The 15315-nt window shown below is 48.4% G+C and overlaps 1 protein-coding gene across 7 annotated transcripts in view; it reads right to left on the bottom strand.

The window, feature by feature from the left end:
- Nucleotides 1–15315, bottom strand: part of TDRD6 (tudor domain containing 6) — a 602384-nt gene that overhangs the window by 528756 nt on the left and 58313 nt on the right. For 6 of the 7 annotated variants that reach the window (XM_063915227.1, XM_063915230.1, XM_063915225.1 and 3 more), the window contains exon 4: nucleotides 4385–4435. The exons of the other annotated variant lie outside the window; for it this stretch is intronic. In XM_063915227.1, the coding sequence (XP_063771297.1) occupies nucleotides 4385–4435 (51 nt within the window). The remainder of the gene's footprint in view (nucleotides 1–4384; nucleotides 4436–15315) is intronic. 7 annotated transcript variants of the gene reach the window in all.

Genomic DNA, 15315 nt, shown 5'->3' with positions numbered 1-15315 from the left:
TTGCCTCCCAGGGCGCCCCCCCCCAGCGCCCTGCACCCTCAGTGACTGCGTGTGAAGTGTGCTGAGAGGAAAATGGCGCACAGCTGCAGTGCTGTGCGCTACCTTTAGAAGACTGCAGGAGTCTTCAGCCGCCGATTCTGGACCTCTTCTTACTTCAGCATCTGCAAGGGGGCCGGCGGCGCGGCTCCGGTGACCATCCAGGCTGTACCTGTGATCGTCCCTCTGGAGCTGATGTCCAGTAGCCAAGAAGCCAATCCATCCTGCACGCAGGTGAGTTCACTTCTTCTCCCCTCTGTCCCTCGTTGCAGTGATCCTGTTGCCAGCAGGAATCACTGTAAAATAAAAAACCTAAGCTAAACTTTCTCTAAGCAGCTCTTTATGAGAGCCACCTAGAATTGCACCCTTCTCGGCCGGGCACAAAAATCTAACTGGAGTCTGGAGGAGGGTCATAGGGGGAGGAGCCAGTGCACACCACCTGATCTGGAAAAGCTTTACTTTTTGTGCCCTGTCTCCTGCGGAGCCGCTATTCCCCATGGTCCTTTCAGGAACCCCAGCATCCACTAGGACGATAGAGAAAAAGATATAGGGGAGCTAGAAAGAATTCAAAGTTGAGCTACTAAGCGGATTAAAGGGTTACAGTCTCTGGAATACGAGGAGAGGCTTACTAGGTTAAATCTGTATTCCCTTGAAAAGAGGAGACTAAGAGGAGACATTATTAATATCTTCAAATATGTAAAGGGTCAATACAAAGAGTTAGCAGGGGATTTGATTAGTAGTAAAACTCTGTATATGACACGTGGGAACTCACTGAGGCTAGAGAGAGAATTCCGTACGCAATGTAGGAAAGGGTTCTTCACCGTAAGGGCAATAAGGATTTGGAACTCCCTGCCGGAGAAGATAATAATGGCGGTCTCTTTAAATGCATTTAAAAACAAATTTGACAGTTTTCTAGCTGAAAAAAGGCATCCAAGGCTATAGCATTTAATATATTGACATTATGTATATGGGAGTGATACGAAATATAGTTGACAATAGGTACGAAACCATTAATTTGGCTGGTGCATTATAATATGCACTGCTTAATACGGGTAAAGGTTGAACCCAAAATAAAGACTTCTTATTGATCTCACAGCCGGCTTAGGTACATGCTGCCGCCAGATCAGAGGAACAGCAAGCAGCAACTCTGTGGAGACCACGCCCTCTGTAATAAAGGGGGACCCTGTACCTCAGATTTGGTCTAGTAACATAACTATACAGGTGGCTTTCTGTCACAATGAATCCATATTATAACAGGTCATAAAGTGCTGCCAGACTGCAGCAAAGTATCCCCCGACATTCCTCTACGCATCACCAAGTATTCGCCCTTAGCCCACTATTCTCGCTCTACATCTGCTCTCCCTTGGTAACTCAGCAGCTCCTCCAATGCCACCTTTATACTGATGACATTCACATTTACCTGCCCTTCCTGCCTCTCCCACTTCCCATCCAGGATGTCTGAGAGTTTTCTGATGTTCAGAACAGTACTTGTCTCTCCCTTCCCCTCCCCTCCTTCCAGAGCTCCATCCTCTGCCCTCTCTCTCTTTGGATAACATAACTCCATCCTGCTGCCTGGAGGTCATCCTGGGCTACTTCTTGTCCTTCAAATTAAAAATACCAGTCTTCCATCATTAAGACCACTCTCATTCTCATCGCTGGTGCCGCCAAAACCCTTCTCAACGCACTTGAGACGCACCAAGACTATTGTAACCTTCCCCTCTCTCGGCTTTCCACAATCCACCCTGAACGCTCATGTCGGTATCATTGTCCTTTCCTTCAACTCCTGCTTCAGCTGTCCCCCACTGCACCCGGCTTCACAATCCCTCCCTGGATCCAGTTGAAGCTCTTTAATCTCACTTACAAAGCATTTAACAACATTGCACCCTACTAAAGCTCTAACCACATTACTCTCCGCACTCCCTCACCACACCCCCCACACCCCCTTCGCTATTCCTTCCATTGCGGTTTCTACTCCATGGTTACTGTACCTCCTCTCACTGCCTTCAAGTTGTCTTTCACCCTACCCCAATCCTCTGGAACTCTACCAGTCTCACTAGCTTCAAACTCAATAAAAACCCACTTTTTCCATCAAAGCCTCCCATCCCTCCTCCTAAATCTCCACTCTTGGCACAATCCTTGCTTCCGGCGCTCCTTTTAATCTAGTCCCTTTCAACGACTGACTGGATGCGCGCCCTCTGCATGGTACAGGCTCATATAGCGCTGAATTGCCTTCGCCTTCCTGACTCACCTCCACTTGTCCGTCAAGATGTGCAAAGTCACCCAACCCCCACCCCTACTGGATAGTCTAGCTAGTTTGTTTATTGCTCTGTGATGTTCCAATGATTTGTCAGCATACATGTACTGTACCTATGATAGTGCACGTTTCATTCTTACTTTGCATATTCCTGGCCTCTTGGTGATAATAACAACTATCTTGATTCAGAACAATGGGGCAGATGTATTAACCTGAAGGCATAAGGAAGTGATAAACCAGTGATATGTGCAAGGTGATAAACACACCAGCCAATCAGCTCTAATATGTAAATTAACAGTTAGGAGCTGATTGGCTGGTGCATTTATCACCTTGCACATATCACTGGTTTATCACTTCCTTATGCCGTCTCCAAGCTTAATTCATCTGCCCCAATGGCTTTTACGTATAGTTTCTCCTACATTAGTTATTTGTTATTATTGTTACACAATTGGATGTAGAGATGTTAACATAAGAATAAGAAACTGGCATGAATTGGGTATGTGATACAGTATAGGGCCTGATTCTGATCCAAACGTAGCTCCAGATGGGTCCGCAACTACACGCATAACTATGCGTGCGCATTGCGCAGCCTCACCAATATCTGCACTTTCCTAACAAGCAGCACACCAACACACAAAAACACCATCATGTAACAACCCTGTATCTCGGTGACGGACGCTCTCAGCTCATGATAGTGCAGACCCCAACAATCGCATATAAAGCACTCTTCATTGCCTAGGCAGAACATAAAACTGCTATTCCCTACAATGCAACACAACAACGTGCTAAGCGATAGGCAACCTGATATACTTTAAGTTTCAAAAGGGCCGCACATTACTCTCAGGCTGGGCACACACTTGGCCAACAAATCTAATGATTGGTAAGCTTTATGTGCAGACGCTCTTGTGCATGCACACTTACTATGGATCCGCTAGAGCCTCCTGGCCAGAAGATCACATTGGAATATACCCGCCTACATGTGATGTAATAAGTCAATGGATACTGTAGTGCAGGCATGTCCAAACTGCGGCCCTCCAGCTGTTGTGAAACTACATATCCCAGCATGCCCTGACACAGTTTTGCTGTCAGTGAATACTAAAGCTGTGTCAGGGCATGTTGGGATGTGTAGTTTCTCAACAGATGGAGGGCCGCAGTTTGGACATGCCTGCTGTAGTGGACACAGTATAACGTTCGGACACCCGATCACAACCCTCAGATATAACAATACATCTGAACTGCATAGTTCATGGATATATCACACCGGCCGATGGTCCATCCAATATATCATTAGAGATGGGTGTACAAACGATATACTGCCAAGCGAATACCCAGAATTACAGTTACTCTGGCTCCTATTATCCACGCAGACTTTTTCTCCCAGAGCTGGGTGATGCTGCAGTTTGATGGGTCCTTCTGTACACAAACACTCAGCAGCCATTGCCACAATTAGGCTATTAACACTTAATAGCACTTTAAGACAGTGGTTCTCAAACGCAGTCCACAAGGCACAACATACATTACATGTATGACAGTTTATAGCTGATGCCGCGTAACAATGGTCTGCACATTAATAAATGTACTTTGCAATTAGGCATGTACTCCGGTAGCACAGTGGTGAAGGTTTGATCTACCGAGACACATTGACAGGTGCACTTTAGCGCCATTCTCATACCTCTCTGAAGCCTACAAACAAGCTTTTTTAGTGTAACCAGCAGGAACTTGATGTACAAATCCCTGGAAACTAGAACATATTAATGAATTCATGAGACCAAAATGTAAAGTGTAAATAATGCGAAAATGCAAATGGTGTCTGACTGTTTCACTAAAACTACACTGGGATTGGAATAAAAAAAACACATTATGTAGATAGATAGTTCTTACCGAGATATTAAAAAATTATAATAATCAGCTCAGGGCATTAATCATTAAAGCATTCATATAACAGCTCAAATTTTATTCTTTGGAATTTCCCTAAAGTACAAAAAATAAAATGTATTTATACTTTTTTTTTTTTTTTCTCATATAGCCATACGTGACCACCACATGTCACACGTGCCTCCGAAACAAAGAAACTGTGAGGTAATTATGAATAACCTTGACAAAGTGAAGAAGTGATCTCAGCGTAATCCGGATCATTGGATGTATCTATAAAAAAAAAGTATATATACTGTATATTAAAAAAAAAAAATCTGAAAAAATACAAGCAGAATAGAAAAGAGCAGATCTGTATTTGCCACTTGTGGCACCAGAAGGAACAGTGATGGCCTGCAATCATGCCTGATTAATTTCATAGGAACCTACTGACATCACTGCATCATCAGTGTTGTCTGCTGACGCAACTATGTTTACACACACTGTACTTGTCCTATATTGGATTGAGTTGTAAGTCACTGTTCTCTTGTTTTTTCTTATTTGTTTATGTACTCTAATTGGATGCTGTAGATCCCTTGTGGCGCCATATAAATAAAGGATAATAATAAAAATAAGAATTTACTCTCCGGTAATTCTATTTCTCGTAGTCCGTAGTGAATGCTGGGTACTCCGTAAGGACCATGGGGAATAGACGGGCTCCGCAGGAGACTGGGCACTCTTAAAAGAAAGATTAGGTACTATATCTGGTGTGCACTGGCTCCTCCCTCTATGCCCCTCCTCCAGACCTCAGTTAGGGAAACTGTGCACGGAAGAGCTGACATTACTAGGAAAGGATTTGGAATCCAGGGTAAAACTCATACCAGCAACACCAATCACACCGTACAACATGTGATAACTATACCCAGTTAACAGTATGAAAGCAATAATGAGCCTCATTAACAGATGGCTCATAACAATAACCCTTTAGTTACGCAATAACTATATACAAGTATTGCAGAGAGTCCGCACTTGGGACGGGCTCCCAGCATCCACTACGGACTACGAGAAATAGATTTACCGGTGAGTAAATTCTTATTTTCTCTGACATCCTAGTGGATGCTGGGTACTCCATAATGACCATGGGGATTATACCAAAGCTCCCAAACGGGCGGGAGAGTGCGGATGACTCTGCAGCACCGAATGAGCAAACTCAAGGTCCAGCCAGGGTATCAAACTTGTAGAATTTTGCAAAAGTGTTTGAACCCGACCAAGTAGCAGCTCGGCAAAGTTGTAAAGCCGAGACCCCTCGGGCAGCCGCCCAAGAAGAGCCCACCTTCCTCGTGGAATGGGCTTTTACTGATTTAGGATGCGGCAGTCCAGCCGCGGAATGTGCAAGTTGAATCACGCTACAGATCCAGCGAGCAATTGCATGCAGGATAAAGAGCGAGTCAGTCTTTCTGACACTAGCTGTCCTGGAAACATAGATTTTCAGGGTCCGGACTACGTCCAACAACTTGGAATCCTCCAAGTCACGAGTAGCCGTAGGCACCACAATAGGTTGGTTCAAATGAAAAGCTGATACCACCTTTGGGAGAAATTGGGGACGAGTCCTCAATTCTGCCCTGTCCATATGGAAAATCAGATATGGGCTTTTACACGACAAAGCCGCCAATTCTGACACACGCCTAGCTGAAGCTAAGGCCAACAGCATGACCACCTTCCAGGTGAGATATTTTAACTCCACGGTCTCAAGTGGTTCAAACCAATGTGATTTCAGGAAATCCAACACCACGTTGAGATCCCAAGGTGCCACTGTAGGCACAAAAGGGGGCTGAATATGCAGCACTCCCTTAACAAACGTCTGAACTTCAGGTAGTGAAGCCAGTTCTTTTTGAAAGAAAATAGACAGGGCCGAAATCTGGACTTTAATGGAACCCAATTTTAGGCCCATAGTCAGTCCCGACTGTAGGAAGTGCAGAAATCGACCCAGCTGGAATTCTTCCGTTGGGGCCATTCTGGTCTCACACCAAGCAACATATTTTCGCCATATGCGGTGAAAATGTTTTGCGGTCACATCCTTCCTAGCTTTCATCAGCGTAGGAATGACCTCATCTGGAATGCCCTTCTCCGTTAGGATCCGGCGTTCAACCGCCATGCCGTCAAACGCAGCCGCGGTAAGTCTTGGAACAGACAGGGCCCCTGTTGTAGCAGGTCCTGCCGTAGCGGCAGAGGTCATGGGTCCTCTGAGATCATCTCTTGTAGTTCTGGGTACCAAGTTCTTCTTGGCCAATCAGGAAAGATGAGTATAGTTCTTACTCATCTCTTTCTCACTATCCTCAGCACCTTGGGTATGAGAGGAAGAGGAGGGAACACATAAACCGACTGGTACACCCACGGTGTCACTAGCGCGTCCACAGCTATCGCCTGAGGGTCTCTTGACCTGGTGCAATATCTTTTTTGCTTTTTGTTGAGGCGGGACGCCATCATGTCCACCTGTGGCCGTTCCCAACGGTTTACAATCAGCTTGAAGACTTCTGGATGAAGTCCCCACTCTCCCGGGTGGAGGTCGTGTCTGCTGAGGAAGTCTGCTTACCAGTTGTCCACTCCCGGAATGAACACTGCTGACAGTGCTAGCACGTGATTCCCCGCCCATCGAAGAATCCTTGTGGCTTCTGCCATCGCCATCCTGCTTCTTGTGCCGCCCTGTCGGTTTACATGGGCGACCGCCGTGATGTTGTCTGACTAAATCAGCACCGGTTGGTTTTGTAGCAGGGATTCTGCTTGACTCAGGGCATTGTAAATGGCCCTTAGTTCCAGAATATTTATGTGTAGGGAAGTTAACTGAATCGACCATTGTCCTTGGAAGTTTCTTCCCCGAGTGACTGCCCCCCAACCTCGGAGGCTTGCATCCGTGGTCATCAGGACCCAGTCCTGTATGCCGAATCTGCGGCCTTCGAGAAGATGAGCACTCTGCAGCCACCACAGCAGAGACACCCTGGCCCTCGGGGACAGGGTGATCAACCGATGCATCTGAAGATGCGATCCGGACCACTTGTCTAATAGATCCCACTGGAAGATCCTTGCGTGGAACCTGCCGAAGGGAATTGCTTCGTAAGAAGCTACCATCTTTCCTAGGACTCGCGTGCAGTGATGCACCGACACCTGTTTTGGTTTCAGGAGGTCCCTGACCAGAGATGATAATTCCTGGGCCTTCTCCTCCGGGAGAAAGACTTTCTTCTGTTCGGTGTCCAGAATCATGCCCAAGAAGAGCAGACGCGTCGCAGGAATCAGCTGTGACTTTAGGATATTCAGAATCCAGCCGTGCTGATGCAGCACTTCCTGAGATAGTGCTACGCTGACTAGCAACTGCTCTTTGGACCTCGCCTTTATCAGGAGATCGTCCAAGTACGGGATAATTATAACTCACTTCTTTCGGAGGAGTATCATCATTTTGGCCATTACCTTGGTAAATACCCTTGGTGCCGTGGACAGACCAAACGGCAACGTCTGGAATTGGTAATGACAGTCCTGTACCACAAACCTGAGGTACTCCTGGTGAGGTGGGTAAATGGGGACATGCAGGTATGCATCCTTGATGTCCAGCGACACTATAAAAATCCCCCTCTTCCAGGCTTGCAATAACCGCCCTGAGCGATTCCATCTTGAACTTCCTTATATAAGTGTTCAAGGATTTTAAATTTAGGATGGGTCTCACCGAACCGTCTGGTTTCAGTACCCCAAACATTGTGGAATGGTAACCCCGCCCCTGTTGAAGGGGGGGGTACCTTGATTATCACCTGCTGAAGGTACAGCTTGTAAATAGCCGCCAGTACTACCTCCCTTTCTTTGGGAGCAGCTGGCAAGGCTGATTTGAGGTAACGGCGAGGGTGAGTGGCCTCGAACTCCAGCTTGTATCCCTGAGATACCACTTGCAGAACCCAGAGATACACCTGTGAGCGAACCCACTGGTCGCTGAAGTTACGGAGACGCGCCCCCACCGTAGCCGGCTCCACCTGTGGAGCCCTAGCGTCATGCGGTGGACTTAGTGGAAGCAGGGGAGGATTTTTGTTGCTGGGAACTGGCTGTCTGGTGCAGCTTTTTCCCTCTCCCCTTGCCTCTGGGCAGAAAGGAAGCGCCTCTGATCCGCTTGCCTTTCTGAGGTCGAAAGGACTGTACCTGGTAATACGGTGCTTTCTTAGGCTGTGAGGAAACCTAAGGTAAAAATGTCGACTTCCCAGCTGTTGCTGTGGATACGTGGTCCGAGAGACCACCCCCAAACAATTCCTCACCCTTTTAAGGCAAAACCTCCATGTGCCTTTTAGAATCAGCATCACCTGTCCACTGCCGAGTCCATAATACTCTCCTGGCAGAAATGGACATTGCATTAATTCTAGATGCCAGCCGGCAAATATCCCTCTGTGCATCCCTCATATATAAGACGACGTCTTTAATATGCTCTATGGTTAGCAAAATAGTATCCCTGTCGAGGGTATCAATATTATCTGACAGGGTATCAGACCAAGCTGCTGCAGCACTACATATCCATGCTGAAGCAATTGCAGGTCTCAGTATAGTACCTGAGTGTGTATATACAGACTTCAGGATAGCTTCCTGCTTTCTATCAGCAGGCTCCTTTAAGGCGGCCGTATCCTGAGAAGGCAGTGCCACCTTTTTTGATAAGCGTGTGAGCGCCTTGTCCACCCTAGGGGATGTCTCCCAACGTAACCTATCCTCTGGCGGGAAAGGGTACGCCATCAGTAACCTCTTAGAAATCACTAATTTCTTATCGGGGGAACCCCACGCTTCTTCACACACTTCATTTAACTCATCAGATGGGGGAAAAGTCACTGGTTGCTTTTTCTCCCCTAGTACCCGGGTTAATGTCAGAAATGTGCAACACATTTTTCATTGCCGTAATCATGCAATGGATGGCCCTTGTGGATTGTACATTTGTCTCATCCTCGTCGACACTGGAGTCAGACTTCGTGTCGACATCTGTGTCTGCCATCTGAGGTAGCGGGCGATTCTGAGCCCCTGATGGCCTTTGAGACGCCTGGACAGGCACGGGCTGAGATGCCGGCTGTCCCACAGCTGTTACGTCATCGAACCTGTTATGTAAGGAGTTGACACTGTCGGTTAATACCTTCCACATATCCACCCATTCTGGTGTCGGCACCGCAGGGGGTGACATCACACTTATCGGCACCTGCTCCGCCTCCACATAAGCCTCCTCATCAAACATGTCGACACAGCCGTACCGACACACCGCACACACACAGGGAATGCTCTGACTGAGGACAGGACCCCACTAAGTCCTTAGGGGAGACAGAGAGAGAGTATGCCAGCACACACCACAGCGCAGGGATTAACACTGTACTGAGTGATTTTTCCCAATAGCTGCTATTATACACAATTTGCGCCTAAATTTATGTGCCCCCCCCCCCGCTCTTTTTTACCCTTCTCGTAGTGTATACTGCAGGGGAGAGCCTGGGGAGCGTCCTTCCAGCGGAGCTGTGAAGAGAAAATGGCGCCGGTTCACTGAGGAAGATAGCCCCGCCCCCTCAGCGGCGGGCTTCTCCCGCTTTTTTAATAATGTTAATGGCGGGGGACTAGGCACATATACAGTGTTATACACTGTATTATGTGCAATTTTGCCAAAAGGTATAGATATTGCAGCCCAGGGCGCCCCCCCCCCCCCACACACACACACACACAATGCGCCCTGCAACCACCAGTGCCCGGAGCGTGTGGTGTGCTGTGGGAGCAATGGCGCACAGCTGCAGTGCTGTGCGCTACCTTATTGAAGACCGGAGTCTTCAGCCGCCAATTTTCTGCTGGTTCTTCCGTCTTCTGGCTCTGCAAGGGGGACGGCGGCGCGGCTCCGGGAACGGACGATCGAGGTCGGGCCCTGTGTTCGAACCCTCTGGAGCTAATGGTGTCCAGTAGCCTTAGAAGCACAAGCTAGCTGCAAGCAGGTAGGTTTGCTTCTCTCCCCTCAGTCCCTCGTAGCAGTGAGTCTGTTGCCAGCAGATCTCACTGAAAATAAAAAACCTAACAAATACTTTCTTTACTAGGAAGCTCAGAAGAGCCCCTAGGGTGCATCCAGCTCTGGCCGGGCACAGATTCCCTAACTGAGGTCTGGAGGAGGGGCATAGAGGGAGGAGCCAGTGCACACCAGATATAGTACCTAATCTTTCTTTTAAGAGTGCCCAGTCTCCTGCGGAGCCCGTCTATTCCCCATGGTCCTTACGGAGTACCCAGCATCCACTAGGACGTCAGAGAAAATAAGCTTTTAAACCTACCGGTAAATCTTTTTCTCGTAGTTCATGGACGATGCTGTGGACTCCGTAAGGACCATGGGGATAGATGGGCTCCGCAGGAGACATGGGCACTTCAAGAAAGACTTTAGCTCTGGGTGTGCACTGGCTCCTCCCTCTATGCCCCTCCTCCAGACCTCAGTTAGAGAAACTGTGCCCAGAGGAGACAGACAGTACGAGGAAAGGAGTTTTGTTAATCCAACGGCAAGATTCATACCAGCCACACCAATCACACCGTATAACTTGTGATATACTATCTAGTCAACAGTATGAAAAACAACATAGCACCAGTCCAAAACCTATGAAACTATAACATAACCCTTATGTAAGCAATAACTATATACATTCTTATCACATTCTTGCAGAATTAGTCTGCACTGGGGACGGCCGCCCAGCATCCTCTACGGACTACGAGAAAAAGATTTACCGGTAGGTTTAAAATCGTATTTTTTCTAACGTCCTAGAGGATGCTGGGGACTCCGTAAGGACCATGGGGATTATACCAAAGCTCCCAAACGGACGGGAGAGTGCGGATGACTCTGCAGCACCGATTGAGCAAATAGGAGGTCCTCCTCAGCCAGGGTATCAAACTTCTAGAACTTTGCAAAGGTGTTTGAACCCGACCACGTAGCAGCTCGGCACAACTGTAGTGCCGAGACCCCTCGGGCAGCCGCCCAAGAAGAGAACACCTTCATACTGGAATGGGCCTTGACCGATTTAGGCAACGGCAATCCCGCCGTAGAATGCGCCTGCTGAATCTTGTTACAGATCCAGCGAGCAATAGTCTGCTTTGAAGCAGGGGCGTCAATCTTGTTGGCTGCATACAGGACAAACAGTGCTTCTGTTTTTCTGACTCTAGCCGTTCTGGCCACGTAAATTTTCAAAGCCCTGACCACATCAAGGGACTCGGAATCCTCCAAGTCACGTATAGCCACAGACGCCACAATAGGTTGGTTCATATGAAAGGATGAGACCACTTTTGGCAGGAATTGAGGACGGGTCCGCAATTCCGCTCCATCCATATGGAAAACCAGATAGGGACTTTTATGTGATACAGCCGCTAATTCCAACACTCGCCTAGCCGAAGCCAAGGCTAATAACATGACCACCCTCCAAGTGAGATATTTCAACTCCACCGTTTCAAGTGGTTCAAACCAGTGTGACTTAAGGAAACTTAACACCACGTTAAGCACCCAAGGCGCCACCGGAGGTACAAAAGGAGGCTGAATATGTAGCACACCCTTCACAAAATAAGATTTTACTTACCGATAAATCTATTTCTCGTAGTCCGTAGTGGATGCTGGGGACTCCGTCAGGACCATGGGGATTAGCGGCTCCGCAGGAGACAGGGCACAAAAATAAAGCTTTAGGATCAGGTGGTGTGCACTGGCTCCTCCCCCTATGACCCTCCTTCAAGCCTCAGTTAGGATACTGTGCCCGGACGAGCGTACACAATAAGGAAGGATTTTGAATCCCGGGTAAGACTCATACCAGCCACACCAATCACACCGTACAACTTGTGATCTGAACCCAGTTAACAGTATGACAACGTAGGAGCCTCTGAACAGACGGCTCACAACAAGAACAACCCGATTTTTTTGTAACAATAACTATGTACAAGTATTGCAGACAATCCGCACTTGGGATGGGCGCCCAGCATCCACTACGGACTACGAGAAATAGATTTATCGGTAAGTAAAATCTTATTTTCTCTAACGTCCTAGTGGATGCTGGGGACTCCGTCAGGACCATGGGGATTATACCAAAGCTCCCAAACGGGCGGGAGAGTGCGGATGACTCTGCAGCACCGAATGAGAGAACTCCAGGTCCTCTTTAGCCAGGGTATCAAATTTGTAGAATTTTACAAACGTGTTCTCCCCCGACCACGTAGCTGCTCGGCAGAGTTGTAATGCCGAGACCCCTCGGGCAGCCGCCCAGGATGAGCCCACCTTCCTTGTGGAATGGGCCTTGACAGATTTAGGCTGTGGCAGGCCTGCCACAGAATGTGCAAGTTGAATTGTGCTACAAATCCAACGAGCAATCGTCTGCTTAGAAGCAGGAGCACCCAGCTTGTTGGGTGCATACAGTATAAACAGCGAGTCAGATTTTCTGACTCCAGCCGTCCTTGAAATATATATTTTCAATGCCCTGACAACGTCCAGCAACTTGGAATCCTCCAAATCGCTAGTAGCCGCAGGCACCACAATAGGCTGGTTCAGGTGAAACGCTGACACCACCTTAGGCAGAAAATGAGGACGCGTCCGCAGTTCTGCCCTGTCCGAATGGAAAATCAGATATGGGCTTTTATACGATAAAGCCGCCAATTCTGACACTCTCCTGGCTGAAGCCAGGGCCAGTAGCATGGTTACTTTCCATGTAAGATATTTCAAATCCGCCGATTTGAGTGGCTCAAACCAATGGGATTTGAGAAAATCCAAAACTACATTAAGGTCCCACGGAGCCACTGGGGGCACAACCGGGGGCTGTATATGTAGTACTCCTTTTACAAAAGTCTGGACTTCAGGAACTGAAGCCAATTCTTTCTGGAAGAAAATCGACAGGGCCGAAATTTGAACCTTAATGGACCCCAACTTGAGGCCCATAGACAATCCTGTTTGCAGGAAATGTAGGAATCGACCCAATTGAAATTCCACCGTGGGGGCCTTCCTGGCCTCACACCACGCAACATATTTTCTCCAAATGCGGTGATAATGTTGTGCAGTCACCTCCTTCCTGGCTTTAACCAGTGTAGGAATGACCTCTTCCGGAATGCCTTTTTCCCTTAGAATTCGGCGTTCAACCGCCACGCCGTCAAACGCAGCCGCGGTAAGTCTTGGAATAGACACGGTCCCTGCTGAATCAGGTCCCGTCTTAGAGGTAGAGGCCACGGATTTTCCGTGAGCATCTCCTGAAGTTCCGGGTACCAAGTTCTTCTTGGCCAATCCGGAGCCACGAGTATCGTTCTTACTCCCCTTTGCCGTATAATTCTCAGTACTTTGGGTATGAGAGGCAGAGGAGGAAACACATACACTGACTGGAACACCCACCGTGTTACCAGAGCGTCCACAGCTATTGCCTGAGGGTCTCTTGACCTGGCGCAATACCTGTCCAGTTTTTTGTTGAGGCGAGACGCCATCATATCCACCTTTGGTTTTTCCCAACGGTTCACAATCATGTGGAAGACTTCTGGATGAAGTCCCCACTCTCCCGGGTGTAGATCGTGTCTGCTGAGGAAGTCTGCTTCCCAGTTGTCCACTCCCGGAATGAACACTGCTGACAGTGCTATCACATGATCTTCCGCCCAGCGAAGAATCCTTGCAGCTTCTGCCATTGCTCTCCTGCTTCTTGTGCCGCCCTGTCTGTTTACGTGGGCGACTGCCGTGATGTTGTCCGACTGGATCAACACCGGCTGACCCTGAAGCAGGGGTTTTGCCAGGCTTAGAGCATTGTAAATCGCTCTTAGCTCCAGTATATTTATGTGAAGAGACATCTCCAGGCTTGACCATACTCCCTGGAAGTTTCTTCCCTGTGTGACCGCTCCCCAGCCTCTCAGACTGGCATCCGTGGTCACCAGGACCCAGTCCTGTATGCCGAATCTGCGGCCTTCTAACAGATGAGCACTCTGCAACTACCACAGAAGAGACACCCTTGTCCGTGGCGATAAGGTTATCCGCTGATGCATCTGCAGATGCGATCCGGACCATTTGTCCAGCAGATCCCACTGAAAAGTTTGTGCGTGGAATCTGCCGAATGGGATTGCTTCGTAAGAAGCCACCATCTTTCCCAGGACTCTTGTGCATTGATGCACAGACACTTTTCCTGGTTTTAGGAGGTTCCTGACAAGTTCGGATAACTCCTTGGCTTTCTCCTCCGGAAGAAACACCTTTTTCTGAACCGTGTCCAGAATCATTCCCAGGAACAGCAGACGTGTTGTCGGGGTCAACTGAGATTTTGGAAAATTCAGAATCCACCCGTGTTGTTGCAGCACTACTTGGGTTAGTGCTACTCCGTCCTCCAGCTGTTCTCTGGACCTTGCCCTTATCAGGAGATCGTCCAAGTAAGGGATAATTAATACGCCTCTTCTTCGCAGAAGAATCATCATTTCGGCCATTACCTTGGTAAAGACCCGAGGTGCCGTGGACAATCCAAACAGCAGCGTCTGAAACTGATAATGACAGTTTTGCACCACGAACCTGAGGTACCCTTGATGTGAAGGGCAAATTGGGACATGCAGGTAAGCATCTTTTATGTCCAGGGACACCATAAAGTCCCCTTCTTCCAGATTCGCTATCACTGCTCTGAGTGATTCCATCTTGAACTTGAATTTTTGTATGTACAGGTTCAAAGATTTCAGATTTAGAATAGGGCTTACCGAGCCGTCCGGCTTCGGTACCACAAATAGCGTGGAGTAATACCCCTTTCCATGTTGTAGGAGGGGTACCTTGACTATCACCTGCTGAGAAAACAGCTTGTGAATGGCTTCCAATACCGTCGCCCTGTCTGAGGGAGACGTTGGCAAAGCAGACTTTAGGAACCGGCGAGGGGGAGACTTCTCGAATTCCAACCTGTAACCCTGAGATACTACCTGCAGGATCCAGGGGTCCACCTGTGAGCAAGCCCACTGCGCGCCGAAATTCTTGAGTCGACCCCCCACCGCTCCTGAGTCCGCTTGTAAAGCCCCAGCGTCATGCTGAGGGCTTTGCAGAACCCGCGGAGGGCTTCTGTTCCTGGGAAGGAGCTGCTTGCTGCCCTCTCTTACCCTTTCCTCTGCCTCGGGGCAGATATGACTGTCCTTTTGCCCGCTTGTTCTTATAGGACCGAAAGGACTGCGGCTGAAAAGACGGTGTCTTTTTCTGT

This window comes from Pseudophryne corroboree, chromosome 4 (genome assembly GCF_028390025.1).
Source record: "Pseudophryne corroboree isolate aPseCor3 chromosome 4, aPseCor3.hap2, whole genome shotgun sequence".
NCBI classification, from domain to species: Eukaryota; Metazoa; Chordata; class Amphibia; order Anura; family Myobatrachidae; genus Pseudophryne; species Pseudophryne corroboree.
The sequence above is the reverse complement of the archived record's forward strand: the minus strand, read 5'-3'. Positions and strand labels throughout refer to the sequence as shown.